This window comes from Chelon labrosus (assembly GCF_963514085.1).
Source record: "Chelon labrosus genome assembly, contig: SCAFFOLD_204, whole genome shotgun sequence".
NCBI classification, from domain to species: domain Eukaryota; kingdom Metazoa; phylum Chordata; class Actinopteri; order Mugiliformes; family Mugilidae; genus Chelon; species Chelon labrosus.
In genome coordinates this window covers 7,501-35,000 of record NW_028181702.1, presented here as the reverse complement: position 1 = coordinate 35,000, position 27,500 = coordinate 7,501, and the positions used below count along the sequence as shown (strand labels likewise).

At 45.6% G+C, this 27,500-nt stretch overlaps 2 protein-coding genes and 1 pseudogene across 3 annotated transcripts in view; 1 reads left to right on the top strand and 2 right to left on the bottom strand.

Annotated features, from left to right (window-relative positions):
- LOC311509774 (putative E3 ubiquitin-protein ligase HERC1) overlaps positions 1 to 10,747 on the bottom strand; it is a 17,629-nt gene extending 6,882 nt beyond the window's left edge. The window contains exons 1-3 of the mRNA XM_084575210.1: positions 10,555 to 10,747; positions 1,151 to 2,157; positions 1 to 3 (exon numbers count right to left, since the gene is read on the bottom strand). The exon at positions 1 to 3 is cut by the window's left edge and continues 93 nt beyond it. Of these exons, the coding sequence (XP_084431336.1) occupies positions 1 to 3; positions 1,151 to 2,131 (984 nt within the window). The 5' untranslated portion in view covers positions 2,132 to 2,157; positions 10,555 to 10,747. The remainder of the gene's footprint in view (positions 4 to 1,150; positions 2,158 to 10,554) is intronic.
- Positions 10,748 to 14,251: 3,504 nt separating this feature from the next.
- LOC311509776 (death-associated protein kinase 2-like) lies at positions 14,252 to 21,962 on the bottom strand (annotated as a pseudogene). Its single transcript, XR_014699916.1, has 8 exons — positions 21,784 to 21,962; positions 19,348 to 19,569; positions 18,230 to 18,368; positions 17,572 to 17,701; positions 15,647 to 15,726; positions 15,408 to 15,554; positions 15,174 to 15,219; positions 14,252 to 14,920 (listed from the first exon to the last, which is right to left on the bottom strand). The product of XR_014699916.1 is annotated as a death-associated protein kinase 2-like (transcript).
- A 1,116-nt stretch (positions 21,963 to 23,078) lies between these two features.
- The window catches only part of LOC311509777 (uncharacterized protein), a 6,499-nt gene continuing 2,077 nt past the window's right edge, over positions 23,079 to 27,500 (top strand). The window contains exons 1-4 of the mRNA XM_084575212.1: positions 23,079 to 23,435; positions 24,449 to 24,538; positions 24,616 to 24,781; positions 26,274 to 26,510. Of these exons, the coding sequence (XP_084431338.1) occupies positions 23,284 to 23,435; positions 24,449 to 24,538; positions 24,616 to 24,781; positions 26,274 to 26,510 (645 nt within the window). The 5' untranslated portion in view covers positions 23,079 to 23,283. The remainder of the gene's footprint in view (positions 23,436 to 24,448; positions 24,539 to 24,615; positions 24,782 to 26,273; positions 26,511 to 27,500) is intronic.

The following is a 27,500-nucleotide window of genomic DNA, read 5'->3' as shown; positions in this document are numbered from 1 at the left end:
GCCCTGAGACCATCACACACCGTCAGTCACTTTAACGAACTTTAACAAACATCAAACCGTCATTAGCTTCACATGTGATGTTCAATCTGACGGGAACCAGAACGTTAACGTTACAGAAAAATCATCAAGAGGCTCAAGAGTCTACACGCCATGATCCTCAGGTTAGAGGAGGAAGAAAGATGAGGAGGAGGGAGAAGAAGGAGGAGAAGTAGAAGGAGGAAAAAGAGGAGAAGGATGAGGAGGACGAAGACAACACAGAAGAAGAATCTCCTCGTGTGAATTAGATCCAGATCAGGACTGGATTTAATCTGAGGACAGAGAAGATCTGGACAAAAGCAAAGACATGTGAAAGAGGACAAGATGGAGGAGACACCACAGAGGTCTGGAACCAACGAGGAAGTAAAACAGTTTAGAAACTGAAGTCTAAATTAATCAGAATCAAATCCAGCTCTACCTCAGCCTCTGATGTATCTATCATTAACTTCCCGTCTACCCGTCTTCCCGTCTTCCTGTCTACCTGTCTACCTGTCTGTCTACCTGTCTACCTGTCTTCCTGTCTACCTGTCTACCTGTCTACCTGTCTACCTGTCTGTCTTCCTGTCTACCTGTCTTCCTGTCTACCTGTCTTCCTGTCTTCCTGTCTTCCTGTCTACCTGTCTGTCTTCCTGTCTACCTGTCTTCCTGTCTACCTGTCTTCCTGTCTTCCTGTCTTCCTGTCTACCTGTCTGTCTTCCTGTCTACCTGTCTTCCTGTCTACCTGTCTACCTGTCTTCCTGTCTACCTGTCTACCTGTCTGTCTTCCTGTCTTCCTGTCTACCTGTCTTCCTGTCTTCCTGTCTACCTGTCTACCTGTCTTCCTGTCTACCTGTCTTCCTGTCTTCCTGTCTACCTGTCTACCTGTCTGTCTACCTGTCTACCTGTCTTCCCGTCTACCCGTCTTCCCGTCTACCCGTCTTCCCGTCTTCCCGTCTACCCGTCTTCCTGTCTTCCTGTCTACCCGTCTTCCCGTCTACCTGTCTACCCGTCTTCCCGTCTACCCGTCTTCCCGTCTACCTGTCTTCCTGTCTACCCGTCTACCCGTCTTCCCATCTTCCCGTCTACCCGTCTTCCCGTCTTCCCGTCTACCTGTCTGTCTTCATCGCTGACTCACCAGAGAGCGTCTCATCTGCATCAGGATGTTCATGAAGCAGTCGTAGCCGATGAGGCCCTCCTGGTTCTGCAGGGTCTTGTTCTGCTCCATGGTGCTGACCAGCGCCGACGCAGCCAGGGCCATCTCTATCCACTCCAGCAGGTAGCGCAGGGAGCCCCTCTGGGACGCCAGGCCCAGCAGCAGCTCCGACGCCAGCCGCCGCCCTAAAATGTCCGCCCCAGAGTTCGGCATGGTCACCCCCTTCAGGAAGGTGGTGACCTGGGCCAGGCAGTCCAGCCCCATCGGGGGGATCTTGCTCTCGTTGGCCAGGGAGAGCGGGGGCAGGGAGCTGACCACGTCGATGGCCGTGTGGATGACGTCGTTGCACAGGTTTATGCCGCCGCCGCCGCCGCCGCCGCCGCCGCCTCCTCCGCCGGGACCTCCGCCGGGACCGGGCGGAGGAGGCATCATCCAGCTCTGGCGCAGCAGAGCGAAGAGGAGGCTGAGACCCGTGCGGACGCCCATCTCGATGAGGGCGTCGGTGCTGGAGCGCGGCCGCTCGCTGACGGAGTGCAGGTCGGCCAGGCCCGAGTTGTTCTCCGGGGAGTGCTGCTGCTGCTTCACCTTGCCCTTGTCGTGGTACTTGTTGGAGAGGGCGTAGAAGATGCGCTGGAGCACCAGGACCCGTTTCCGCAGGGCGGCGGCAAACGGGGAGTCTGAGCAGACCATCTTGGCCAGGGCCAGCTGGCTGCTGAGCAGAGCGTCCAGGTAGTGCTCCTGTTCATCACTGGACAGGGACTCGCGCTCAAAGTCTGGAAGCTGGGGACCCTTGAGACACAGGACCTGCTGAGGGAGCAGCACCGCCTCCTTGTTGGCCAGCAGCTTCGAGTAGAGCACCGACACGCCCTCTCTCGTGGCGATGGACTCGCTGTCCTCCGTGATCCATGAGCTGTTCAGGTGCTCCAGCCATTTGAGCTTCACTGGGGGGATCATTAAAGCCATGGCACGTCACTCTGGAGCCATCAGTCCTGGAAACACCGGGTCAAGACGTTAATCAGGGACGTCCTGATCTGATCCACGCACACGAAAAGATCGATACGGGAGGGAACCTCGTGTTTATGTGAGTGAGCAGCTGATGGAAAGTGTGTGACGGTTAACTGAGCTAAAGAGCTTCTGTCTGGAACCAGAGGTAACTCTACCGCGGTACACAGGTAGCTCTACACCAGCGCAGTGACCAGGCAGTGTCTTTATGTTTACTGACGTGAACAACGGTAACGTTTCAGGATGTTTTGAGTCATTTTATGATGAAATGTAGTAAAGTCTGAGCTGCACTTTGTCTGCTTCATGTTCAGAACTAGAACCTTGTGTTTTCATCGACTGCATTCAAAAATATAAATGGAAAAAAAAGTGTTATGTCTATTTTTACCAAAGCACATGTCAGTAATGGAGTTAAACGTGTAAATAAGTGTGAAGTAGGTTGATTAAATGTCTAAAACAGTCACAGTCACAAACATACTCAGGTTCACGCTGCGTCAGTAACCACAGCAACAACAACAACAGCAACAACAACAACAGAAAGTCTTCAAATAGACCGTAAAGCATCACGTCACTGCTTTAAAGTCAAATAAACACATTTAACTTCTATTATTTATGTAATTGCATTATGACAAGAGATAATAACGTGACTCAAAGTGCTGCCTCTACTGATCTGATTCTGCTCTTCATCAGCTGATGGTCAGTGACGCTGATGAGTTGATGTTGAGACGGCGTCAAACATGATCAAACATGATCAAACATGATCAAACATGATCAAACATGATCAAACTGGATGATGGTTGTTGTGTGTTTGTCACGCAGGCAGCAGTAAAGTGACCACTCTGGATTTTGGACTTTTAACCGGGTGAAACGGGACATTTGAAGACATTTATGCAACGTGTTTGAGTCCAGAAGCGTTTCTCTGCCTTAAAGGTTTTAAACCAGAGCTTCAGATACGTCAACAAACCTCCAGACTCCCTCGTAATGAACCCGTCTGTCTGTGAGGACAGCAGAGCTAATTGTTAACAAAGGTTCAGTGTAGCTCCAGCGTCTGCAGCAGGAGACGGTCTGAGATCTGACAAAGAGACAGAGCGTCACATGTGAGTCTCTGAGCAGCGTTATCTGTCCCTGTGTTTACCTAGAGACACCTCAGAGACAGAGGACAGCGCTAGAGACACCTCAGAGACAGAGGACAGCGCTAGAGACACCTCAGAGCCAGAGGACAGCGCTAGAGACACCTCAGAGCCAGAGGACAGCGCTAGAGACACCTCAGAGCCGGAGGACAGTGCTAGAGACACCTCAGAGCCAGAGGACAGTGCTAGAGACACCTCAGAGCCAGAGGACAGTCCTGAAGACACCTAAGAGCCAGAGGACAGGGCTAAAGACACCTCAGAGCCGGAGGACAGCACTAGAGACACCTCAGAGCCGGAGGACAGTGCTAGAGACGCCTCAGAGCCAGAGGACAGCGCTGAAGACGCCTCAGAGCCAGAGGACAGCGCTAGAGACACCTCAGAGCCAGAGGACAGCGCTAGAGACACCTCAGAGCCAGAGGACAGTGCTAGAGACGCCTCAGAGCCAGAGGACAGCGCTGAAGACGCCTCAGAGCCGGAGGACAGCGCTAAAGACACCTCAGAGCCAGAGGACAGCGCTAGAGACGCCTCAGAGCCGGAGGACAGCGCTAAAGACACCTCAGAGCCAGAGGACAGCGCTAGAGACACCTCAGAGCCAGAGGACAGCGCTAGAGACACCTCAGAGCCAGAGGACAGCGCTAGAGACACCTCAGAGCCAGAGGACAGTGCTAGAGACGCCTCAGAGCCAGAGGACAGCGCTGAAGACGCCTCAGAGCCGGAGGACAGCGCTAAAGACACCTCAGAGCCAGAGGACAGCGCTAGAGACGCCTCAGAGCCGGAGGACAGCGCTAAAGACACCTCAGAGCCAGAGGACAGCGCTAGAGACACCTCAGAGCCAGAGGACAGCGCTAGAGACACCTCAGAGCCGGAGGACAGTCCTGAAGACACCTCAGAGCCAGAGGACAGCGCTAGAGACACCTCAGAGCCGGAGGACAGCGCTAGAGACACCTCAGAGCCGGAGGACAGTGCTAGAGACACCTCAGAGCCGGAGGACAGCGCTAAAGACACCTCAGAGCCGGAGGACAGCGCTAAAGACAACCTCAGAGCCAGAGGACAGCGCTAGAGACACCTCAGAGCCAGAGGACAGCGCTAGAGACACCTCAGAGCCGGAGGACAGCGCTAGAGACACCTCAGAGCCAGAGGACAGCACTAGAGACACCTCAGAGCCAGAGGACAGTGCTAGAGACACCTCAGAGCCAGAGGACAGCGCTGTAAAGACACCTCAGAGCCAGAGGACAGCGCTAGAGACACCTCAGAGCCGGAGGACAGCGCTAGAGACACCTCAGAGCCAGAGGACAGCGCTAGAGACACCTCAGAGCCAGGGGACAGTGCTAGAGACACCTCAGAGCCAGAGGACAGTGCTAGAGACGCCTCAGAGCCAGAGGACAGTGCTAGAGACGCCTCAGAGCTGGAGGACAGTGCTAGAGACACCTCAGAGCCGGAGGACAGCGCTAGAGACACCTCAGAGCCAGAGGACAGTGCTGTAAAGACACCTCAGAGCCAGAGGACAGTGCTGCAGAGCTTGTCCTCCTCAGTCACACTGCAGCGTGCCGACAGACTCCGTCTTGCATGGACATGAATTATGGCGCAACTTTTTCCAAACAGCGTGAGGAGAGACAGCAGAGCGACGGACGGCAGAGCGTTAAAGATCAGCTGCTGTACGTCTAGGACATAGGACATACCAGTGATTGTCTTATTGACCAGGACGGACATTTAACTGAGAAACTGATTGTGAGCAAAAGTGCAACAACAAGGAAACGGTCTGAGGAGGAACCCCCTCCTTTAGAACAATGAAAGGTGACATTTGAGACTGAGAGGAAACGATTTTGTTAAAAAACGGAAGGAACTGATGATTCATGAGAGAGAGGAAGACGTCCCAACGACAGATGATCCAGCTCTGTAGACATCGTCTTCTATAACGGACTCTGAACCACGGCTCTCCTCCGCCTTTACTTCTGTTTTTGTGCTTTATTTTCTCATTTAATCGTCATGAAACACAGCTGGATTAATATTTATTCAAATGCTTGTATTTGCTTGTTCTCAGGAAAACTCAATAAACACTGAAGATCAGATTATAAAAAGGTCAGGCAGCAGAGATGTCAGTAGATGTCAGTAGATGTCAGTAGATGGTAAATAAACTGTGGCTATCTGCTGCAGAGACACAGGAACCTACAACAAACAGTGCAACATCACCGGCTGCTTATCAGCGTTTATTTGACTGCAGAGCAGCTGAGGTGAAAAGGTTTTAGAGTTCAACGCTCTGCAGCTTCAGAAAACACAGAATAAATCAGGAGAATCTTTAATTTAACAACTGGTCACGCCCTCAGACAGCTGGTCTGGAGTGTCTCTGCTGGGAGCTGATTCTGCTCCTGCAACGACCTGGAGCGACCTGGAGCCAGGCCCGGTTCTACGAGGGTGCATAAGCATGCATTGCACCCTCAGTTTATGTGTTTGCATGCTCTGTTGAAAAGAGGGGGGGAAGCGCGCGCGCGTCAATGCACTCAGCGCACGCGCATCAATGCACTCAGCGCACGCGCATCAATGCACTCAGCGCACGCGCGTCACTGCGCTAGCAAAACGCTGCTCTCTGCAAAGTACAACATACAATAATCAATGGATATTCGGAAGTGGTTCAAGCAGAACAGACAGACAGAGACTGCTGCTGCAGCTTCGTCCGGCTGCTCACTCCTGCCCGAGCCGCTGCCGCCACCGTCCCCCCTCCCTTCACCCCATGAGCAGGTGCCCGGCCCACCCGACGACCTAGGTACGGAGGAACCACTTCAAGTGCATTTACATAAATATCCAGCATCATTTTTTGGAGGGGTGAAGCGCTCCTTTTGCAGCTCATGGTTTGTTAACAGAGAATGGCTAGAATATTCCTGCAAAAATGATGCGGTATTTTGCTATGCGTGTAGGAAGTTTGGATTTGGCCATACTAGTAAAAGAGATGCCTTTACCACTAGTGGCTACAACAACTGGCGCCATGCTCTTGTGCGCGATAAGGGACTGGCAAGGCATGAAGCAAGCAGAGAACACATGACATCAGTGGCGTTGTGGCAGGAGAGGATCAGAAGAGAAGGGACTAAGACTGAGGTGTCTACGCTTGTGAATGAAGACCAGCTTGAGAGAAACCGCATTTATGTCACATCGATTGTGGACATCATTCAATTCCTGGCTATAAACCAGCTCCCTTTCCGTGGCTCTGTTGAGGCTTTGGATACAAGAGGTGAGACAAGTAGTGGCCTTTTTTTAGCCATGATGGATTACACACTTAAAAAGGACAAGGACTTTAAGAAGATTTTTGATACCATCCCTGCCAATGCTACATACACATCAAATCATATACAAAATGAAATAATTGAACTAATGAGCAAAATCATAACTGAGGAAATTGTGAATGAGATTGGAGATGTGTGGTACACATTAAAAGTGGACGGCACCAAAGACCCCATGGGATGTGAAAATATCTCAATAGTGCTTCGCTTTGTGGATAAAACTGACAACAGTGTGAAAGAGAGACTTATTTCAATGCCAACGAGTAAACACTGTGATGCTAAGTCTCTAACTCAACTCGTTCTATCACAGTTAGAAGATATTGAATTAAATACAGGGAAGATGCTAAGCCAGTGCTATGATGGGGCAAGCGTCATGTCAGGTGTACATGGAGGAATGCAGAAACTCATACAAGAAGAACTACAGAGGGAGGTGCCTTATGTGCACTGTTTTAATCACCAGCTTCACCTAGTGGTAGTGAATGCCATGTCATCTGATAATGCATTGGAGAACTTCTTTGGTGTATGTAACTCTCTCTACAAGTTCTTAAGGAAACCTACAGTAGCTGCAGTCTACACAGGAGAGAAGTTGAAGCGGCTGCTTGAGCAACGGTGGACTGGCCATCTGGCCACAGTGAAAGTGATCATGAACAGCTGTGACGACATTGTCCACTTTCTACGGGAAATTGAAGGTATCCTGACCATTGGAGCAGATGTGCGAATTGAAGCCGCGGGGCTTTTGAAGGCCATTACCGAACCCAGTTTTCCATTCATTGCCTGTATGACACATCAGATATTGGCTTTGCTGGATCCCCCCAATACTGCACTCCAAGCAAAATCCACTGACCTCTACACTGGTGTCCGTCTTGTACAAAGTGCACTTGAATGTGTGGAAGAACTTAGGAGTGACAGTCAGTTTGATGCACTTTGGGAGAAATGCACAAAAGAGAGAGAGATGACAGAACCTTCCACTGCCACGCCCTCACAATCCAAACGACGAAGAGAAACGATGACCAGGCACTTGAAAGACTTTGTGGTGGAAACACCAGTTGGTCACCATCACAAAGAAGTGGGAGAGAAGACAGAGTGCAAAAGATTGTATTTCAGTACTCTGGATGCAGTAGTGGGAGAAATGACTGCTAGATTTAATGAAAGAAATAGCCAACTAGTACAGGCGCTGTGTGCCGTACACCCAGAAAGTGAACATTTCATGGATGTCAACAAAGTTAAGCCTCTGTTGGACTTGACAGGGATAGATCCTAAAGAAGCTGAGTTTACTGTGGCAAAACACTTTCTAAAAGAGGAAATGGCCAAATCTGACAAACACAAAAGCTGGACAACGCAGGACATTTTGAAAACATACAGCATGTCTCTGGCAGCTATGCCAACTGTCATAGAAACACTGAAGCTCAGCTTAACCTTTGGCGCATCAACTGCAACATGTGAAAATTCATTCTCAATGTTGAAGAATGTGTTCAGTGAACACAGAAGGAGCATGGTGCACAAAAGAAAAGCTCATCTGATTCAGATTGCTGTTGAGAAGGACCTTACCCAAAAGTTCACTGGAGAGTGGAGAGAGAAACTGCTGAGAAGATTCAACACATCTTCAAGGAGGCTGCAGCTCTACTAAGTAAAGGTATGCTGTTCCTCTAGGTGGGCCTATATTTTAAATAGAATTCTGTTTTACTGTGTCCTATGTTATTTTTATGAGCTTAGTTTAACCTTTGTCATCTCTCTTTGTCCAATAAAGGTCATGTGCCCCCTGATGGTGTCAGTGTGCAACTATTCTGGAAGTGCCTACACAGAAGACTGTCTCCACTCCCATAAAACCTGCACCTTATGTTGTGTTATGGCGGTTTCTGCCAGATTAAATGGACATCACAGGTTATATTTATTTTTGTTATTTATTTTTCTATGTTTCATTTTCAGGCTAAGAAATATTGTCTGATGGGCGAGGTAGCCAAGACTAAATGTAGCATTTTTGTTGTTCTGCTACAATATTGCTGCAATAAAGCATTTGAAAGACACTTTAAACATCCTTGTTTTGCTAGTGTCATTGCGCTTGAAATGATGGGACAATGCATAATTTAGTGTTGTATAACATGCCAGGCATGCGCACCCCCTCTGATCTGAGATGCACCCCTAGTCATCATTTTCTAGAACCGGCCCTGCCTGGAGCTGAATCTGGTTACAACTAAACTGGTCTGAGGACAGTCTGAGGGAATGCAGAGTTTTTCTTTTGTCTCTGTTTTGGTTGAAACGTGAAACACGAGGACGGACGTAACGACAGGAACGTCTCAACCTGCTCAAAGCGTCACAAACATCCTGATTCCTTCAGTAGATGCTTACTGGAGGTGAAGATGTTTTCTCAGCGCGTGTTTAGTCTCAGTCTGCATCCGCCGTCATCACGCCAACATGATCTGTACACACCCGTGCCAGTTCATTAGGTACACTAATGAAGCCGTTCTAATTTAAACAAGGTTGTGTTAATAGTGAAACGGAGCCAGAAAGGTGGTGATTCAACGCAGTGATCATACTCATGCTGTTAAACTGGATTGAACTGCCAAAATATTAGGAACACATATCACTTCAATAGTTCTACAAAATGAAACGCAGTTAAATCAACAGAAACTAAAGCTGAACACCAGAAACATCATGGCGACTAGATTTAGAGCAGTGTACCTAATAAAGTGGCCAGTGAGTGTCTACCCCCACTATTACAGCTAATTATTATTATAAAATACAATTAGCTAACACAACAGTCGCAGCTTGTTCCCTATTACTGGGTTCATTTAGCACTTTTTGCTGTTTGCACTCCTGGTTTGATGCCAGTTGAATCTACTCTAATTAAAAGAGAGTATAAATACAAAAAAGTGTATTAATGCAGCTCACTAGTGTACCGAATGAAGTGGCCAGTGTGACTACAACTGACTGATTTCTATTTTCTACTGTTTCTATTACTATATTATTATAATTTAACCGTCCCTGTGACTAAATATAAATACAGAAAGTGTGAATGCGTGTCTCCAGTGTACCTAATGAACTGGCCAGTGTTTATATACGCAAAGCCACATCCTTCCCTGCAACAACAACAAGTCTCTCCCCAGAACAACATGTTTCCTGACCTATAATCTCTCATTAGCGTCATTAATTAACTTCTAAATATTCTCTAACATCCCATAATAAATCTGACTTCCTTTAACAGCAGCCAGGGAGCCGCTAGCTCCTCTGCAGACATGGATTTAAAGCCGCTGCTGCTAGCTGTTAGCATGCAGGCTAAGCGCCGGTAGAGATGAACCGTGACACAGCTAGCCTGGAAGCTAGCCTGGGAGCTAGCCTGGGAGCTAACCAGGGAGCTAGCCTGGGAGCTAGCCTGGAAGCTAGCCTGGGAGCTAACCAGGGAGCTAACCTGGAAGCTAACCAGGGAGCTAACCAGGGAGCTAGCCTGGGAGCTAGCCTGGGAGCTAACCTGGAAGCTAGCCTGGGAGCTAGCCTGGGAGCTAACCTGGTAGCTAGCCTGGGAGCTAGCCTGGCTCTGGTGTCAGATTAGAGGGGACAGATTCCTGTGATGCTAACTAACAGCTTCATAAACCAGACATTCAGAGACATGTCAGTGTTTTAGAAGCGTTAGCAGCCCCGCGAGCAGCCTCGCTAGCTCTCGTCACAAAACCGTTAGACGTGATCTGGGATTTGAAATAAAACAAAACTGTCAGCCGTCGCTACTGTTTACGTTAGCTAGCGTTAGCCGCCGTTAGCTAACTTCCCCGAGCTGCCCGAGGCTTAAAACCCCTAAAACAGACGTGACAGTGTAATGTGCAGCAGAGACAGGAGGGTGACCAATAAATCAGCAGCGTGCACACCTGTCCACGCCGTCCAGCTCCCTGACAGGTGAGCTAGTTTAGCACGCATTAGCCCGGTTTATCTGCTGTCTCATAGCCGAGGCAGGCTAGCTGGTTAGCTCCAGCAGTTAGCCGGAATAAAAGCTCACCAGTAACGGTCAAAGGCCTCCGGTCGTCTTCTCACAGCGGAGCAGCTCGGCCGGGCTTCATCTCACCAACGGCTGCCGTCGCTTTGTTATCCGGACTGTGGAAGGAGACAGCGGGGTGTGTGTCTCTCATGCCTCCGTCCGCCTCTCCCGTACCTTCCACTGCAATGAGTCCGCTCTGCCCCAACCCCTCAGAGAGCCCCAGCCCGGGCGGTGACGCTGGGACCCGCCTGTCTGCCTCTATCTGTCTGTCTGTCTCTATCTATCTATCTATCTGTCTGTCTGTCTGTCTGTCTGTCTCTATCTGTCTGTCTGTCTGTCTGTCTGTCTCTATCTATCTGTCTGTCTGTCTCTATCTATCTGTCTGTCTGTCTGTCTCTATCTGTCTGTCTGTCTGTCTCTATCTGTCTGTCTGTCTGTCTGTCTGTCTCTATCTGTCTGTCTGTCTGTCTCTATCTGTCTGTCTGTCTCTATCTGTCTGTCTGTTTGCCTGTCTCTATCTGTCTGTCTGTCTGTCTCTATCTGTCTGTCTGTCTGTCTCTATCTGTCTGTCTGTCTGTCTCTTTCTGTCTGTCTGTGTTTGTTTGTTTGTTTGTTTGTTTGTTTCCTGGTCCTGTCATCATCTGTCAGTCTAATCCACAGATTCATCAGTATGTGATCAGAACAAAAAAACCACAACAACAACAATAGCAGTAGTAGTAGTGAATTCTTCTTCTTCTTCTTATTTATACTACTAATAATAATAATGTATTGTTACTATATTAGGGGCGGGGCACAGAGGTGTGGTGGTTAGTTCTCACAGCCAGAAGGTTCTGGGTTCTGGTTCCTTTCTGTGTGTAGTCTGCATGTTCTCCCTGTGTCTGCGTGGGTTCTCTCCAGGTTCTCCAGCTTCCTCCCACCGTCCAAAGACATGCTGGTTAGGTTCATTGGTGATTCTAGATTGGCCGTAGGTGTGAGTGTCTCTCTGTGTTAGCCCTGGGATAGACTGGGGACCTGTCCAGGGTGGACCCCCCCTCTAGACCAATGACAGCTGGGATAGACTGGGGACCTGTCCAGGGTGGACCCCCCCCTCTAGACCAATGACAGCTGAGATAGACTGGAGACCTGTCCAGGGTGGACCCCCCCTCTAGACCAATGACAGCTGGGATAGACTGGAGACCTGTCCAGGGTGGACCCCCCCTCTAGACCAATGACAGCTGGGATAGACTGGAGACCTGTCCAGGGTGGACCCCCCCTCTAGACCAATGACAGCTGAGATAGACTGGAGACCTGTCCAGGGTGGACCCCCCCTCTAGACCAATGACAGCTAGGATAGACTGGAGACCTGTCCAGGGTGGACCCCCCCTCTAGACCAATGACAGCTGGGATAGGCTCCAGCCCCCCATGACCCTTAACAGGACAAGTGGTTACAGGAAGCCGTTTTTATTATCATTTCAAACACGGGTGTAGTCGTCCTAACGCTGTCAGGTGTGTATTATTACTGTTGTTTATTTGTAGGTAAATGCTTCTTGTCGTTTCTAGACATTGTCCCTGAGCGTCGTCTAAGTCTTTGTTGTTATCTCAGCGCTGCAGACGGAGCCGAGCGGCCTCAGCTGCTCTTATCTCTCAGCAACATTATTATTTCATTTATCTGTGTTGACAGCAGAGAGGACCAGCAGCAGCAGTAGTAGTAGTAGTAGTAGTAATAGTAGTAGTAGTAGTAGTAATAGTAATAGTAGTAGTAGTAGTAGTAGAGGTCAGGGAGGATCTATTGTAGTCCTGTAACCTGTACAGGTGAGCAGAGCGCCCCCTGCCTGTCATTTAACATCCTCAGACATTTTGTTGAGTCAACACTTTAATTTCTAACTATTTATCTGTTAATATAATGTGACCCTCATTCTTCCTGTTCATTTCTCGCCATGAGGAGTACACAGTCCTCCAGATGTTCACACCCTCCTCCTCCTCAACATCTGGTGAAGTGTCACCGTCCCTCGTCTGGTGCTGGACGGTCGGGTTCAGTCTGAGTCACTGACAAATAAACTCTAGATAATGAACTTCTCTCTGAAAGAACACTAGAGTGGTGAATTCTTCCTGTTCCAGAGCCAGTTTATTTCAACACATTTTAACGTCTTTAACGTCTCTGCTCTGGTTCATGTATTTTACACGTCAACAGTTAACAGAGTGATGGGTCCACATTTTAAAACACTTAAAAGTCTGGACCCCTGGGAGCGCCAGAGCCAGGGCGATCATGACGCCATGAAGATCCAGACATAGCCCAGTGCTCTCAGAATAGCAGAGAGTCTCTACAGATGGTCTGGAGACTCTGGGTGTTGATTTCAGGCGTTGATTTCTCTCCTGGTCAAGACCTCTGATCTGTCCCGGGACGAAACCTCACAACCTGCCGTCACAACTGACGATTCAGCAGCTGGAGGCAAAACAGCGTTAAGCCATGAACCATGAGACCAGACCTCTGTACGGGGCCCCAACCTGACAAAGCTTAAACTACAGCGGTGACAATGAGCTAAGGATTCAGAAGAAAACTGTAGGAAGGAAGGAAACAAGGAAGGAAGGAAGGAAGGAAGGAAGGAAGGAAATAAAGAAGACAGGAAAGATGGGAGGGAAGGATGAAAAGATGGTAGGAAAGGAAAGAAGGAAGGGAATAAGGAAAGAAGGAAGGAAGGACGGAAATAAGGAAGGGAGGAAGGATAGATGAGAGGGAAGGAAGGAAGAAAAAATGGAACGAAGGAAATAAGGAAGGAAGGAAAGAAGAAAAGAAGGCAATAAAAAAGAAAGGAAAGATGGGAGGGAAGGATGAAAAGATGGTAGGAAAGGAAAGAAGGAAGGGAATAAGGAAAGAAGGAAGGAAGGACGGAAATAAGGAAGGGATGAAGGAAAGATGAGAGGGAAGGAAGGAAGAAAAGAAGGAAGGAAGAAAAGAAGGAAGGAAGGAAAAATGGAACGAAGGAAATAAGGAAGGAAGGAAAGATGAGAGGGAAGGAAGGAAGGAAGAAAAGAAGGCAATAAAAAAGAAAGGAAAGATGGGAGGGAAGGATGAAAAGATGGTAGGAAAGGAAAGAAGGAAGGGAATAAGGAAAGAAGGAAGGAAGGACGGAAATAAGGAAGGGAGGAAGGAAAGATGAGAGGGAAGGAAGGAAGAAAAGAAGGAAGGAAGGAAAAATGGAACGAAGGAAATAAGGAAGGAAGGAAAGATGAGAGGGAAGGAAGGAAGGAAGAAAAGAAGGCAATAAAAAAGGAAAGATGGTAGGGAAGGAAGGAAGGAAGGAAGAAAGGAAGGAAGGAAAGAAGCAGCGAAGGAAGGACAGAATGGAGGAAGGAAGGAAAGAAGGAAGGAAGAGCAGAGAAAGACCCATCTCTGCTGATGAAGGGAAATCAAGTGACGGCTCATTATTGAGGAAATAACAACATTAGATCAACATGAAGACATTTATTTAACCCTGGGTCAGGGTCCTAATGATCTGGGTCCTAATGATCTGGGTCCTAATGATCTGGGTCCTAATGTTCTGGGTCCTAATGATCTGGGTCCTAATGATCTGGGTCCTAATGATCTGGGTCCTAACACTAACTGGGGGCTTGTCTGGGAGTCAAACCCAGGACCTCTGACACCACAAGAGGGAATCAACCCAAGATCAAAAATGACCAGAAATGAAAAAGTGTCTGTTGTTTCCAGAAAATTAAAACATAAAACGTTTGTACAGAGTTTCTATCTCTGCTGTCCGGCCTCAGTCAGGTCCAGGTTGATCCCAGACAGCAGCTCTCCTCCACAGGACCGACTCAGCAGCTCCTTCAGGGCTTCGTTCACCTCATTGTTGAAGACGCTGGAGAAGCTGCAGTTGGAGTATCCTCCTCCTCCTCCTCCTCCTCCTCCGTCCAGGGGAAATGACCCCAACGCCTCCTGCACCCACTTCAGCTCGTTGCTGAGCTCCAGGTGCAGGGCGTCCAGGTGGAGCTGCCTCTCCCGGTAGCGGTCGCTGACGGCGCCGAGGCTGCAGCCGAAGGCTCGCATGTCGTCCTGCAGGCTCCTCTTCGACGCCTCCACCTTGCGGAACTCGTAGCGGATTTGCGAGAGCTCGTGACGCACGCCCTCGCTCTCCTCCTTGTACCAGGCCTCCTTCTCATTGTAAATGGAGACCATGGTGTCGATGTCGTCCTGCAGGGAGTCGTGGACCGCCGCCAGGCTCATGAAGGAGCTCTCCATCTGGTCGATGTCCTCCACCACCTGGGCGAAGCGCTCAAAGTTGACGTAGGTGTTGTTGGGCGGCATGCTGGAGTGGGACTTGATGGTGTACTCCCTCAGACGCTTGGTCTTCAGCTGCCGACGCTCACGCTTCTTGGGCTCTTTGGCTTTACTCTCCTCCTTGTGTTCATTGGACTGGAGGGTGGAGAGAAGGGAGACGGAGTTAGGAAAGGTTTTTAGTTTAACCTCATGAAACGTCCTCCTCCTGATCCTCTAGTCGTTATAAGACACGTCCGACCACCCTGTTCTTCACTTCATCATTTTACCATCCTTACATGTCTGTTTAAACTGTGACAAACTGGCAGTCACATAAAATCCATACTTCTACTGTTTTATTTTGAAAATTGATCTCTTACTTTGAAACAACAAATATTTCAAGGTCGTCTACCTTGATCCACGGGTGATTGAGAGCATCTTGGATTGTTAATCTTTTCCTGTGAGACACAAACACAACCATGAATAATCACCTCTCTGATATGTAATATTGGCTCACTTTAGTCTAATATTTCTGATTCGTGTGTTTGATTGGGTTCTCTTTGTCTACTTCATTCATTCATCTTCTGTAACCTCTTGTCCTGTGAAGGGTCATGGGGGGCTGGAGCCTATGAAACCATTCTCTTACCTCTTGTCCTTCTCCAGCAGCTGACTGATGAACTTCTTTGCCAGGTTGCTGGTGTGGCAGAAGAACTCCTCATCGAACTCATAGTTTATGGCCGTGATGTTCTCGAGTGTGTCTTGTTTGGTTTCTCCCAGGAAAGGAGAGGCACCGCTGAGCCTGGAGGACCACGTGAAGGAGAGAGTTTATTACCTTCCTCATCTTAAAGAACAGGAGACGTCATGTTAACGTCGTTTGTGGTTCACTTGCAGGATGTAAGTGATGACGCCGATGCTCCACATGTCTGCTTCTAACCCCAGCGGCTCGTAGTTGACGATCTCTGGAGCTTAACACAGATAATAAATAAAGTCCTTGAACACGACTGAATAATTCATCAGAAATTGTTAAATTAGTTTATACAACCAGACCTACAGAGGCTCCAGAAGCTCCATTCACTTTGTATAATTAATGAATTAGTGGAACCTAATTAAGCTAATGTTTGACATTTAATTAGCCTAAATGAGCTAATATTTGCCATTTAATTAGCCAAAACAAGCTCACATAAGCTCAACTAGATAACTTAACCAACAATGTTAGCCTAAACAAGCTAATGTTAGCCATTTAACTAGCCTAAACAAGCCAATGTTAGCCATTTAACTAGCCTAAACAAGCTAATGTTGCATTAAACTAGCCTAAACGAGCTAATATTTGCCATTTAATAACCCTAAACAAGCTAATGTTAGCCATTTAAGTAGCCTAAACAAGCTAATGTTAGCCATTTAACTAGCCTAAACAAGTTAATGTTTTCCATTTAAGTAGCCTAAACAAGCTAATATTAGCCATTTAACTAGCCAAAGTAAGCTAATGTTGCATTAAACTAACCTAAACGAGCTAATATTTGCCATTTAATAACCCAAAACAAGCTAATGTTAGCATTTAACTAGCCTAAACAAGTTAATGTTTCCCATTTAACTAGCCTAAACAAGCTAATGTTAGCCATTTAACTAGCCAAAACAAGCTAATGGTGGCATTTAACTAGCCAAAACAAGCTAATGTTAGCCATTTAACTAGCCTAAACAAGCTAATGTTAGCATTTAACTAGCCAAAACAAGCTAATGTTAGCATTTAACTAGCCTAAACAAGCTAATGTTAGCCATTTAACTAGCCTAAACAAGTTAATGTTTTCCATTTAAGTAGCCTAAACAAGCTAATATTAGCCATTTAACTAGCCAAAGTAAGCTAATGTTGCATTAAACTAACCTAAACGAGCTAATATTTGCCATTTAATAACCCAAAACAAGCGAATGTTAGTCATTTAACTAGCCTAAACAAGCTAATGTTAGCATTTAACTAGCCTAAACAAGTTAATGTTTGCCATTTAACTAGCCTAAACAACCTAATGTTAGCATTTAACTAGCCTAAACAGGTTAATGTTTCCCATTTAACTAGCCTAAACAAGCTAATGTTAGCCATTTAACTAGCCTAAACAAGTTAATGTTAGCCATTTAACTAGCCTAAACAACCTAATGTTAGCATTTAACTAGCCTAAACAAGCTAATGTTTTCCATTTAACTAGCCTAAACAAGCTAATGTTAGCATTTAACTAGCCAAAGTAAGCTAATGTTGCATTAAACTAACCTAAACGAGCTAATATTTGCCATTTAATAACCCAAAACAAGCGAATGTTAGTCATTTAACTAGCCTAAACAAGCTAATGTTAGCATTTAACTAGCCTAAACAAGTTAATGTTTGCCATTTAACTAGCCTAAACAACCTAATGTTAGCATTTAACTAGCCTAAACAGGTTAATGTTTCCCATTTAACTAGCCTAAACAAGCTAATGTTAGCCATTTAACTAGCCTAAACAAGTTAATGTTAGCCATTTAACTAGCCTAAACAACCTAATGTTAGCATTTAACTAGCCAAAACAAGCTAATGTTAGCCATTTAACTAGCCTAAACAAGCTAATGTTAGCATTTAACTAGCCAAAACAAGCTAATGTTAGCCATTTAACTAGCCAAAACAAGCTAATGTTAGCCATTTAACTAGCCTAAACAAGCTCACAGAAGCTCAAGTAGATCCCTTCTGTGTAACTTCTTCTCTTCATGTAGAATAATAATTGTGTGGTTGTTTTTAGAGCTGCAGGTTTATCGGTGTCAATCATTCTAGACTTCATGGATTCACGTCTTACCCACAAACTCTGGAGTCCCAAAGATGTTCTTGAACTCAACTCCGGCTTCAATCTTGTGAGCAAGACCAAAGTCAATCAGTTTGATTCTCGGCAGCGGAGCGTTCTTGTCCAGCAGCATTATGTTTTCAGGCTGAGCACGAGAAAGGAGGACGATTCAAAAACATCTTCTAAACATTTGATTTCCTTGATCAGCTGCTCTAGAGATAAATTAGGAAAAAATAACAATAAGAGACGTGGGGCAACAACAAAACTCATCAGAGTGAACTCTAAATGTTCTTATCTGCTCTGGAGCTGAATGAACCTCATGTTGTGACTGTTTTCATTTGCTAAAGAAAGTTCACCAGAAAATAAACACCAAAAGTAAAACCAATCAGATTGCATCATGTTTTCCTCTCTCATGTTTCACTGATATGATCTTATTTGATATTATCTTAGTTGACCTATGACGTCCCACTGTTGGATTATTCAAACACTATAAACACAATAGTACAAACACCTACGTCGCTCATGTCTCTGTGCCCGTCTGCTAACAGTTGTGTTGTGTTGGTGTTAAAAGTCTTTCTAGTAGTGACTCATTTTATTTATTTTTGACATCGTCCCGTCTGAATGAAGCGTCGCTACGGTGACATCGCCTCCAGTGTCTCTCGTTTGGACAAACCTTGAGATCGAAGTGGGCGATCTTTCTGGCGTGGAGGTAGTTCACCCCCTCCAGGATCTGCTTGATGAACTGAGTGGCCTCCTCCTCGCTCAGAGACTCCTTCTGGGCCAGGAAGTCAAAGAGCTCCCCACCAGAGACCCTGAAACACATCACAGCATTAACATCTAACCTCCTCTACACCTGAGCATTCAGAAACAGGATGGCGCTAGCTGGTTCATTAGCATAAGATAAAGAGAGTAGTCATGTTAGCATGTTAGCTGCTATGTTAGCATAAACAAGCTAATGTCCTCAGAGTTGATGTTGGAAGAGTTGATGTTGTCTTGAGACAAGAACCAGACTGTGACATCTAGACCACTGGGTCAGAACATCTTCATGATCCTGGTCTGGAGTGGACCAGGACCGATCAACAGTGATCCAAGGAAAGAGGAGAACCAGAGACAGGAGGAGAAGGAGGAGGAGGAGGAGGAGGAGGAGGAAGAAGAACAGGAGGAAGAGGATGAAGAGGAAAAGGAAAAGGAGGAGGAAGACGTTTAGAAAGAGGAGGAAGAATTCAACAGAGGTCCAAGGAAGAAGGAGAACCAGAGACAGGAAGAAGAAGAGGAGGAGGAGGAAGAGGAAGAAGAGGAAAACAAAGAGGATGAAGACAAAGAAGAGGAAAAGGAGGAGACGTTCAGAAAGAGGAGGAAGAGGAGGTCAACAGAGGTCCGAGGAGTCAGAACACTCAGTGGATCTCAGACCAGCCAGGGAGTCCATGCTGACCTCTGACCTCTGTTCGAAGCTCAGAACTGGACCATGGAGACCTGGAGGAAGGAGGTTCTGGTCTGATGGATCATGTTCTACCTGAGGAACACGTGGAACCAGGATGCATTGTGGGTAGAAGACCAGCGATCAGTGGAGGCAGTGTGATGTTCCTTTGACTCATGGAGACAGGATTCACTGACGGTCTCTTCCAGCAGGACGATGCTTTGATGTTCAAGATAATCTTTAAATCATCTGGGACGGACTGGACCAACGATCCGTGGAGACTCCACCCCTCAACCTGCAGGACGTGTCTTAAATGTCCTCCTTAGTTTTCAGTAGTTTGACGGTTTAATAATAAAGAACCCAGAACCACTCACAGCTCCAGGATGAGCACCACGTCGGTGCGGTTCTCGTAGACGTCGTGCAGTGTGACGATGTTGGGATGTTGGATCTGCTGCAGGATGTCCACCTCCCGCTCGATCTCGTCCCGCCGCACGCCTCGAGAGCTCGCCATGCTCTGACGCTTCTTGATGAACTTGGCGGCAAACTCCCGTCCCGTGCTTTTCTCTCGGCATTGCTTCACGATGGCAAACTGTCCACTGCAACACAAACAGGGAATCAGATGAAGCCCACCCAGTCGGAGCAGGGGTACGGTCTCCACATGCACCTGAGTTTAGGTGTACGGGATAAACGTTTATTAAAAACTCAGAACTCAATAAATCAATAAACGTCAAACATGATAGATAAGTCTGTGAAGGTTCTCAGTCATCCAGGTCATGGTATATCCAACAAGGGGTTCAAAAAAGGCAACTGGACTTGTAGAGTTTTTTGAGAAGACGTTTCATCCGAGTAGCTTCTTCAGTTCGAGGGGACTGGTGGGAAGTCTGAGGTTTAAATAGGAACTCCTCCTGAAATAACTTGCTTGTTATGCTAATAACCAGAAACTGGTGCAGCTAATTTCCAATTTAACAAGCAAGTCCTATTTAAACCTCAGACTTCCCACCAGTCCCCTCGAACTGAAGAAGCTACTCGGATGAAACGTCTTCTCAAAAAACTCTACAAGTCCAGTTGCCTTTTTTGAAACTTTGTTGGATATGATAGATAAGATATAAAACCAGTGTTAGAGGTGATGGTTTAAGTTAAAGAACTAAAATGAACTGATTTAAGTTATTAGCTATAATTAATTAATAGTAAAACAAACTGCTAATTGTTAATAGTTTTACATTACATTGTTTGCCAAAAGTAATTAATAGATGAATAGTTAAAAGTAATGAATTAAATTATAAAATAAAAGTAAGAGCTAAGAGTTCATAGCTATAGATAAAAGTTATTAAATGTTTAGATGAAGGTAAACGGTAAAGGAAATAAAAAGTTATCCATTAGGAGTTAATTAAAAGATTATCAACAAGTGATGTTAGCTAGAAGTAATAGATTACATGGTTAACTAAAGGTAGTTAGTTACATAATATTTAAGCATAAGTAATATATTAAATAATTTGCTGAAAGTAAATAGTAATTAATGAAATTGTTAGTTCAAAGTCTTTTAGCTAGAAAGCATGGAAACTACTAGAAAAATAACAAATTAATGTTAAAGAAATAAGAATAACAGCTGTTAGACAAATGTAAAACTAAGAGTAGTAAACAGGTAAAAGTGACAAACAGTTTGTTCCTCTGATAAACATTGATCTAAAGACTAAACTCAGATCATCTGAGCGTCCAGTCTTTATCGATCACATCTGGGACTGTTTAGATTCTTGTTGCAGTGCTGAGGTTTGACCTGAAGGAGGCGCTGCAAGCAAGAGGAAAACATTTTAAACTCTGGTTCAAGTTAATGTAAAACAACAGGACACCTCTACACCTGCTGTAGACACACAGCTCCAGCTGATCACACTGTGTTTATCTGTTCTCTGCTTTAACCTGCAGCAGACGACCAGTCTGACTCTGACATGACTCCAGCTAATGTCACGTAAAAGTGTCTAAAGATTTAAACTCTGCGTTTACTTTTTGTGGTTGACCTCAACGGTTTGTAAGGCGACACTTCCTCGTCCGTCTGGAACCTGAAATAACCGGCGGCTAAAGATAGAAGCAGCTCGACATGTGTTGACAGACGTGTGACGACACGCAGCGACGGACCTCGACCCAGAAAACATGAGACCAGGACTCATGATCCACGTTGATTTACATGTTCTCTACAGCGCACTGAGGAACGGTTCCTGATCCAGACTGAGTCAGACTGGACTCTGGTCTCACCAGAGAGAGGAGGATCATTTAAAAACCATAAAACTCTGAAATGGTTTAAAAACTATGAACAAACAGACACAGTAGAACATGGAAGTATCAACACACACTGGCCACTTCATTAGGTACACCAGTCCTGCTCTAAATCTAGTCTCCGTGAAGGTTCTGGTGTTCAGCTTTAGTTTCTAATAACTCAGAGAGATGTTGATTCTACTGGGTTTTATTTTGTAGTTCTACTGGACTGACACGTGTTCCTAATATTTTGGCCATTCAGTCCAGTTTAACAGCACAGACTCCATCCTCCACACTGATCACCTGGTTCTGGTTCTACATCAACTCAACATTATTTATTCACTAGTGTACCTAATGTTTTGGCCAGTGAGTGTATATTTCACTATTAAATGAAGGTGATTGGAACATGTCATTAAAGACACTGAGGACTAATTAAATGATGTTTATATTTTATGTCATTAACTAAACACAGACTGTTATACCGTCACAGTAGGACTGTTAATCTAACCACAGGTTTCTTCATTAACATCATCACATTTAAAAGGTTAAAATGCTGCGTCTACCTCCCCAGCTCTTCACCGATCTCATAGAAATCCTCCACTTTCTGCTGCTTGAATAAATCCATGTGTGCAGCTGTGATGCTGGATGTTCAGGTTTCATGTGATGGTCCTGCAGAGTGGAGGCCGAGTCAAATAATGGAGCTGAAGAATGAGCCTGGTCACAGATAAGAAGCGAGACAGAGACCAGAGAGCAGAACATGTCTTACTGTTTTAAAAATACACCGGGTCCTCCTCCTGCAGCTGCTCTGGGCCTGCACTGAGAGAGGACGCTGCTCCATTCAGAACTCCATTCAGAAAAAGGCCAATTTTATGCACATGTAAGATTTATTTTCTAAATGATTTTATTAATATTTATTTAATGCCGAATTAAAAACGTATACGTAAAAATCATGAGGTGACCTCACATGTTTGGAATCAGTGCGTTACTTTCGCAGATATTTAAATAAACTTTTAATTTGACTTAATTTAAACGAAGTTTGGCGTCAACGCGTCCAGTGCTGCGCGCTCCCGTCTGTCATGGTCTCGACCATGTGTTCAGCTCGCGCCTCACCTGTCAGCAGCCATCGGTCACGTGTGAACATAAATTATTATTTTAATTAAGTTTATTTTAAGTTAAACATTAAATTAGTTTCTATTTTTATTTTAAATACTTTTCCCTGAGCTTGATCCACATTCAGAAGCTGCTCTCCAACATGATTCAGATTTAATGGTTGAAACGTTTTCACAGCGTTTCAATTAACTTAAATAATAAGAGTTAGAGACTAAATAAGCTTTCTGTATTTATAATGTTTTAATTAGTGTTAATTATCTGTGATAATGGAGGGAGCTCTCAATTAAAATGTAAAGAAACTGAGTTGTAATCTTACAAGATTAAACTTAAGATAAATTATAATAATAAAGTTACAGAAACAGTAGAAAATGGAAAACTTTGTGTATCTACAGCGACTATATGTACACGTGTACACCGGCCAGTTTATTAGGTACATCTCTGAATGAATAATGTTGAGTTGATGAGGATGATCATAGTGGAGGATGGGCTTATAGTTCTGTTAAACTGGACTGTTTTAAACTCTGAAATGTTTCTGTTTATTTAGGTTAGCTCAGAGTAGCATGTCAAAATATTAGGTACACGTGTCATAGTTCTACAGAATGAAAACAATTATTAGAAACTAAAACTGGATACCGGAACTAGAGAAAGTAAAAGTGTACCTAAAGAAGTGGCCAGTGTGTGTGTGTGTGTGTGTGGGTGTGTGTGTGTGGTTGTTCAGACTCATTTACTATGTGATCAAGCTGTTAAAGTTCAATCTGGGAGCAGGGCCACTGATAGTAAAATGAAACCGAGCGACGACAGGCAGACGAGTCGAGGGCAGATGTGTCGGATAAACGGAGACAATGATGGCATTCATTCAGCCACAGACGCCAACAGACATAGTCAAATGAGGCCGCTCCCCTTCCTCTGGGACAGCTCTCCATCCTGGGCTCCCGGCACACCAGAGAGAGAGGATGGAGAGGAGGTCGGGCGTGGAGCTGCTCCCGGAGGCTGCAGAGGGAGGCCTGAAGGAGCTGGTGATGAGGTGGTTCAACGAGACCCAGGCGCCGCTCATCCTGCACAACGGGAACTTCCCTGACTGGTTTCAGGGCCTCGCTGCGAGAAAGTAAGAATCAAAAGAGCTCTGAGAGAGAAACTGTGAGGCGGGACACGCACATAAAGGATGCATTTGAGCTCCAGTACTTTTTATTTACCTCCATTTGAATAGATGGAGCCGGCTGTAGATATGACGTCTGTGCTGCAGTAGTGGCACATCATTTCCTCCTCTCCATGCTTCTGCTGTCTCTTTACAGATTAAACTTTCAAATGCATCTCAGATTAGGAGTTAAAATTCACCTTTGATGCTGTTTCCACATGAATGCATTAAGTTTTTTTCTTATAATATTTAAAAAAAAAACAAACAGAAAATTTACTTTCAGTTAAAGGCTCTGAATATGTTCTACATGTTTTTATAGTAAATTATGGATTTTAGCAACGTAGCATTTAAATTTAACAATTAAAACGATGCACAGGTTGAATATTCTACATGCAGACTGATGTCTATTAAAAAACAGCAACAAAAAGAAAGTGTAGAATGATTTTAATAAACATCGTAGGCTGGACCATAAACTTTGAGAGGAAGTAAAACTATTACGTTGCTGTAGCTGCAAGCAGCAAATGAAAGGAGGATGAGTTTGATTTTCCCTTTCACAAGAAAATAAACAAGAAGAAGAAGAAGAAGAAGAAGAAGACTGGTGATTGACAGCTGTTAGCCAACGTTAGCTTCTTCCAAACCAGTTTGTTTTGAATGTTTTCTTCCTCCTCTCTTCCTCTTAGAATTGGTGGGCGAGTACATTAGTTAAGATGTGAGTTTTGCATTTATCACTGTGAAGAGGGGCACATGTTTAGTTAATGTATGAACTAGTTTATGTTTATATGAGGCTAACTGGTGATTGACAGCAGTTTGCTAACTTTGTTTTAAAAGCATGCTACAGATGCTAACATGCTAAATGAAGATTCCCCAGAATGAATGGGCCTTTGTTTCCTCTGAGTGATGTGTGTGAGACTGAATGGCGTGGCAGTGATATTTTTAAATCTAATTTGCCTGCAGCTCTGTTTAATTGTTCCGTTTCACTGCAGAGACGCTGAGGATCTGCTGAGAGATAAAGCTCTGGGATGTTTTCTCATCCGCCTCAGCGACAAAACCATCGGCTACATTCTGTCCTACAAGTGAGGAGAACCGGACGTTTGTCGAAACGTTTGTTTCCGTGGCGCCTTGTTGACGACTCCTCTCTCCTCTCCTGAAGGGGCCTCGACAGGTGCCGCCATTTTGTCATCACCCAGAATCAGGACGGACACTTCGTCGTAGCGGGCGACTGTCAGACGCACGGCAGCCTGACCGAGCTCATCGAGCACTACAAGGTCAGCCCCATCCAGCCGTTTGGAGAATACCTGACCTCCAGCTGCTACCAGGTGAGGCCCTTTAATAGACAGTCTACAGGTGAGGCCCTTTAATACGCAGTCTACAGGTGAGGCCCTTTAATATGCAGTCTACAGGTGAGGCCCTTTAATAGACAGTCTACAGGTGAGGCCCTTTAATACGTAGTCTACAGGTGAGGCCCTTTAATACGTAGTCTACAGGTGAGGCCCTTTAATATGCAGTCTACAGGTGAGGCCCTTTAATAGACAGTCTACAGGTGAGGCCCTTTAATACGCAGTCTACAGGTGAGGCCCTTTAATAGACAGTCTACAGGTGAGGTCCTTTAATACGCGGTCTACAGGTGAGGTCCTTTAATACGCAGTCTACAGGTGAGGTCCTTTAATATACAGTCTACAAGGGAGGTCCTTTAATACACAGTCTACAGGTGAGGTCCTTTAATACGCAGTCTACAGGTGAGGCCCTTTAATACACAGTCTACAGGTGAGGCCCTTTAATATACAGTCTACAGGTGAGGTCCTTTAATAGACAGTCTACAGGTGAGGCCCTTTAATATACAGTCTACAGGTGAGGTCCTTTAATAGACAGTCTACAGGTGAGGTCCTTTAATAGACAGTCTACAGGTGGGGACCTTTAATACACAGTCTACAGGTGAGGTCCTTTAATACACAGTCTACAGGTGAGGTCCTTTAATACACAGTCTACAGGTGAGGTCCTTTAATAGACAGTCTACAGGTGAGGACCTTTAATACACAGTCTACAGGTGAGGTCCTTTAATACACAGTCTACAGGTGAGGTCCTTTAATACACAGTCTACAGGTGAGGCCCTTTAATACGCAGTCTACAGGTGAGGCCCTTTAATACGCAGTCTACAGGTGAGGCCCTTTAATACGCAGTCTACAGGTGAGGTCCTTTAATACGCAGTCTACAGGTGAGGCCCTTTAATACACAGTCTACAGGTGAGGCCCTTTAATATACAGTCTACAGGTGAGGCCCTTTAATACGCAGTCTACAGGTGAGGCCCTTTAATACGCAGTCTACAGGTGAGGCCCTTTAATACACAGTCTACAGGTGAGGTCCTTTAATACACAGTCTACAGGTGAGGTCCTTTAATAGACAGTCTACAGGTGAGGACCTTTAATACACAGTCTACAGGTGAGGTCCTTTAATACGCAGTCTACAGGTGAGGTCCTTTAATACGCAGTCTACAGGTGAGGCCCTTTAATACGCAGTCTACAGGTGAGGCCCTTTAATACGCAGTCTACAGGTGAGGCCCTTTAATACGCAGTCTACAGGTGAGGTCCTTTAATACACAGTCTACAGGTGAGGCCCTTTAATATACAGTCTACAGGTGAGGCCCTTTAATACGCAGTCTACAGGTGAGGCCCTTTAATACGCAGTCTACAGGTGAGGCCCTTTAATACGCAGTCTACAGGTGAGGCCCTTTAATACACAGTCTACAGGTGAGGTCCTTTAATATACAGTCCACTATAAACTATGAAAAGAGTTCCATTACTACTGTTTCAGGTGGAGGCTGATGAGCTGTATGACGTGGTGAGTTCCAAGTCTAAGAGGGATTCTGGGGTGAGCGTCCAAGCTCTTCGGATTCTGTGGGACCAGAAGAATTCTCCTCAGGCCGGTCCTGGGAACAATCAAAGGACTCAGCAGAACAAAGATCCTCCTAAAGCTCCGCCACCGTCGCTGCCGCCCAAAATCAAGAACAGAAAACTGACGGGAACGGTGTCTGTAGACGCAGTGTCTCAGGTGAGACGGGAATCTAAAGGAAGCAGCTTTAAGTTAAAGTCTCCTCAATGAAAGATGTAAACTGATGCTTGAATGTTGTTGTCACTCAGGATTTATTACATTTAGGCATAAAAAGGTCCTGAAAGTAGACAAAGAGAACCCAACAAATGAAACAGAAATATTAGACTTAGGTTTCCAGTATCTGCTGTGACCTCCTTGTCACTAAATGTTTCTGGTAACTGCTGATCAGTGGTCTACAGCAGCTTGGAGGAATTTTAGCCCATTCCTCAGAACAGAACCACTTCAGTTCTGAGATGTTGGTGGGTTTCCTCACATCAACTGCTTGCTTCAGGTCCTTCCACAACATTTCTATTGGATTAAGGTCAGGACTTTGACTTGGCCGTTCCTAAACATTCATCTTGTTCTTCTTTAACCGTTCTTTTGTAGAACCACTTGTGTTCTTGGTTCTCGTTGTCTTGCTGCATGACCCAGTTTCTCTTCACATTCAGCTCATGGACAGATGTCCTGACATTTTCTTTTAGAGTCCACTGGTAGAATTCAGAATTCATTGGTCCATCAATGATGACAAGCTGTCCTGGTCCAGATGCAGCAGAACAGGCCCAAACCAGGACATTAGCACCCCCATGTTTGATGGAGGGATGAGGTTCTGATGCTGGAATGATGCAGTGTTGGTTCATCTCATTTAAACCAAACTATTCTACTTTGGTCTCATCTGTCCACTAAACATTGTCCCAATAGTCTTCTGTCTTGTCCACATGATGTTTAGAAATGTTCTTCTTGGAGAGCAGTGTCTTTGTCCATCACACCATGGTTGTTCAGTGGATTCATCAACATTAACATCAGCCAATGAGAGAGAGGCCTTTAGCTGCTTAGAAGTTCCCCTGGGTTCCTTTGGGACCTCTCAGACTATTATGGAGTGATCTTTGTTGGTGGACCACTCCTGTGGAGGGGAACAGTCGTCTTCAATCTGTCTGACTGTGGATTATTTGT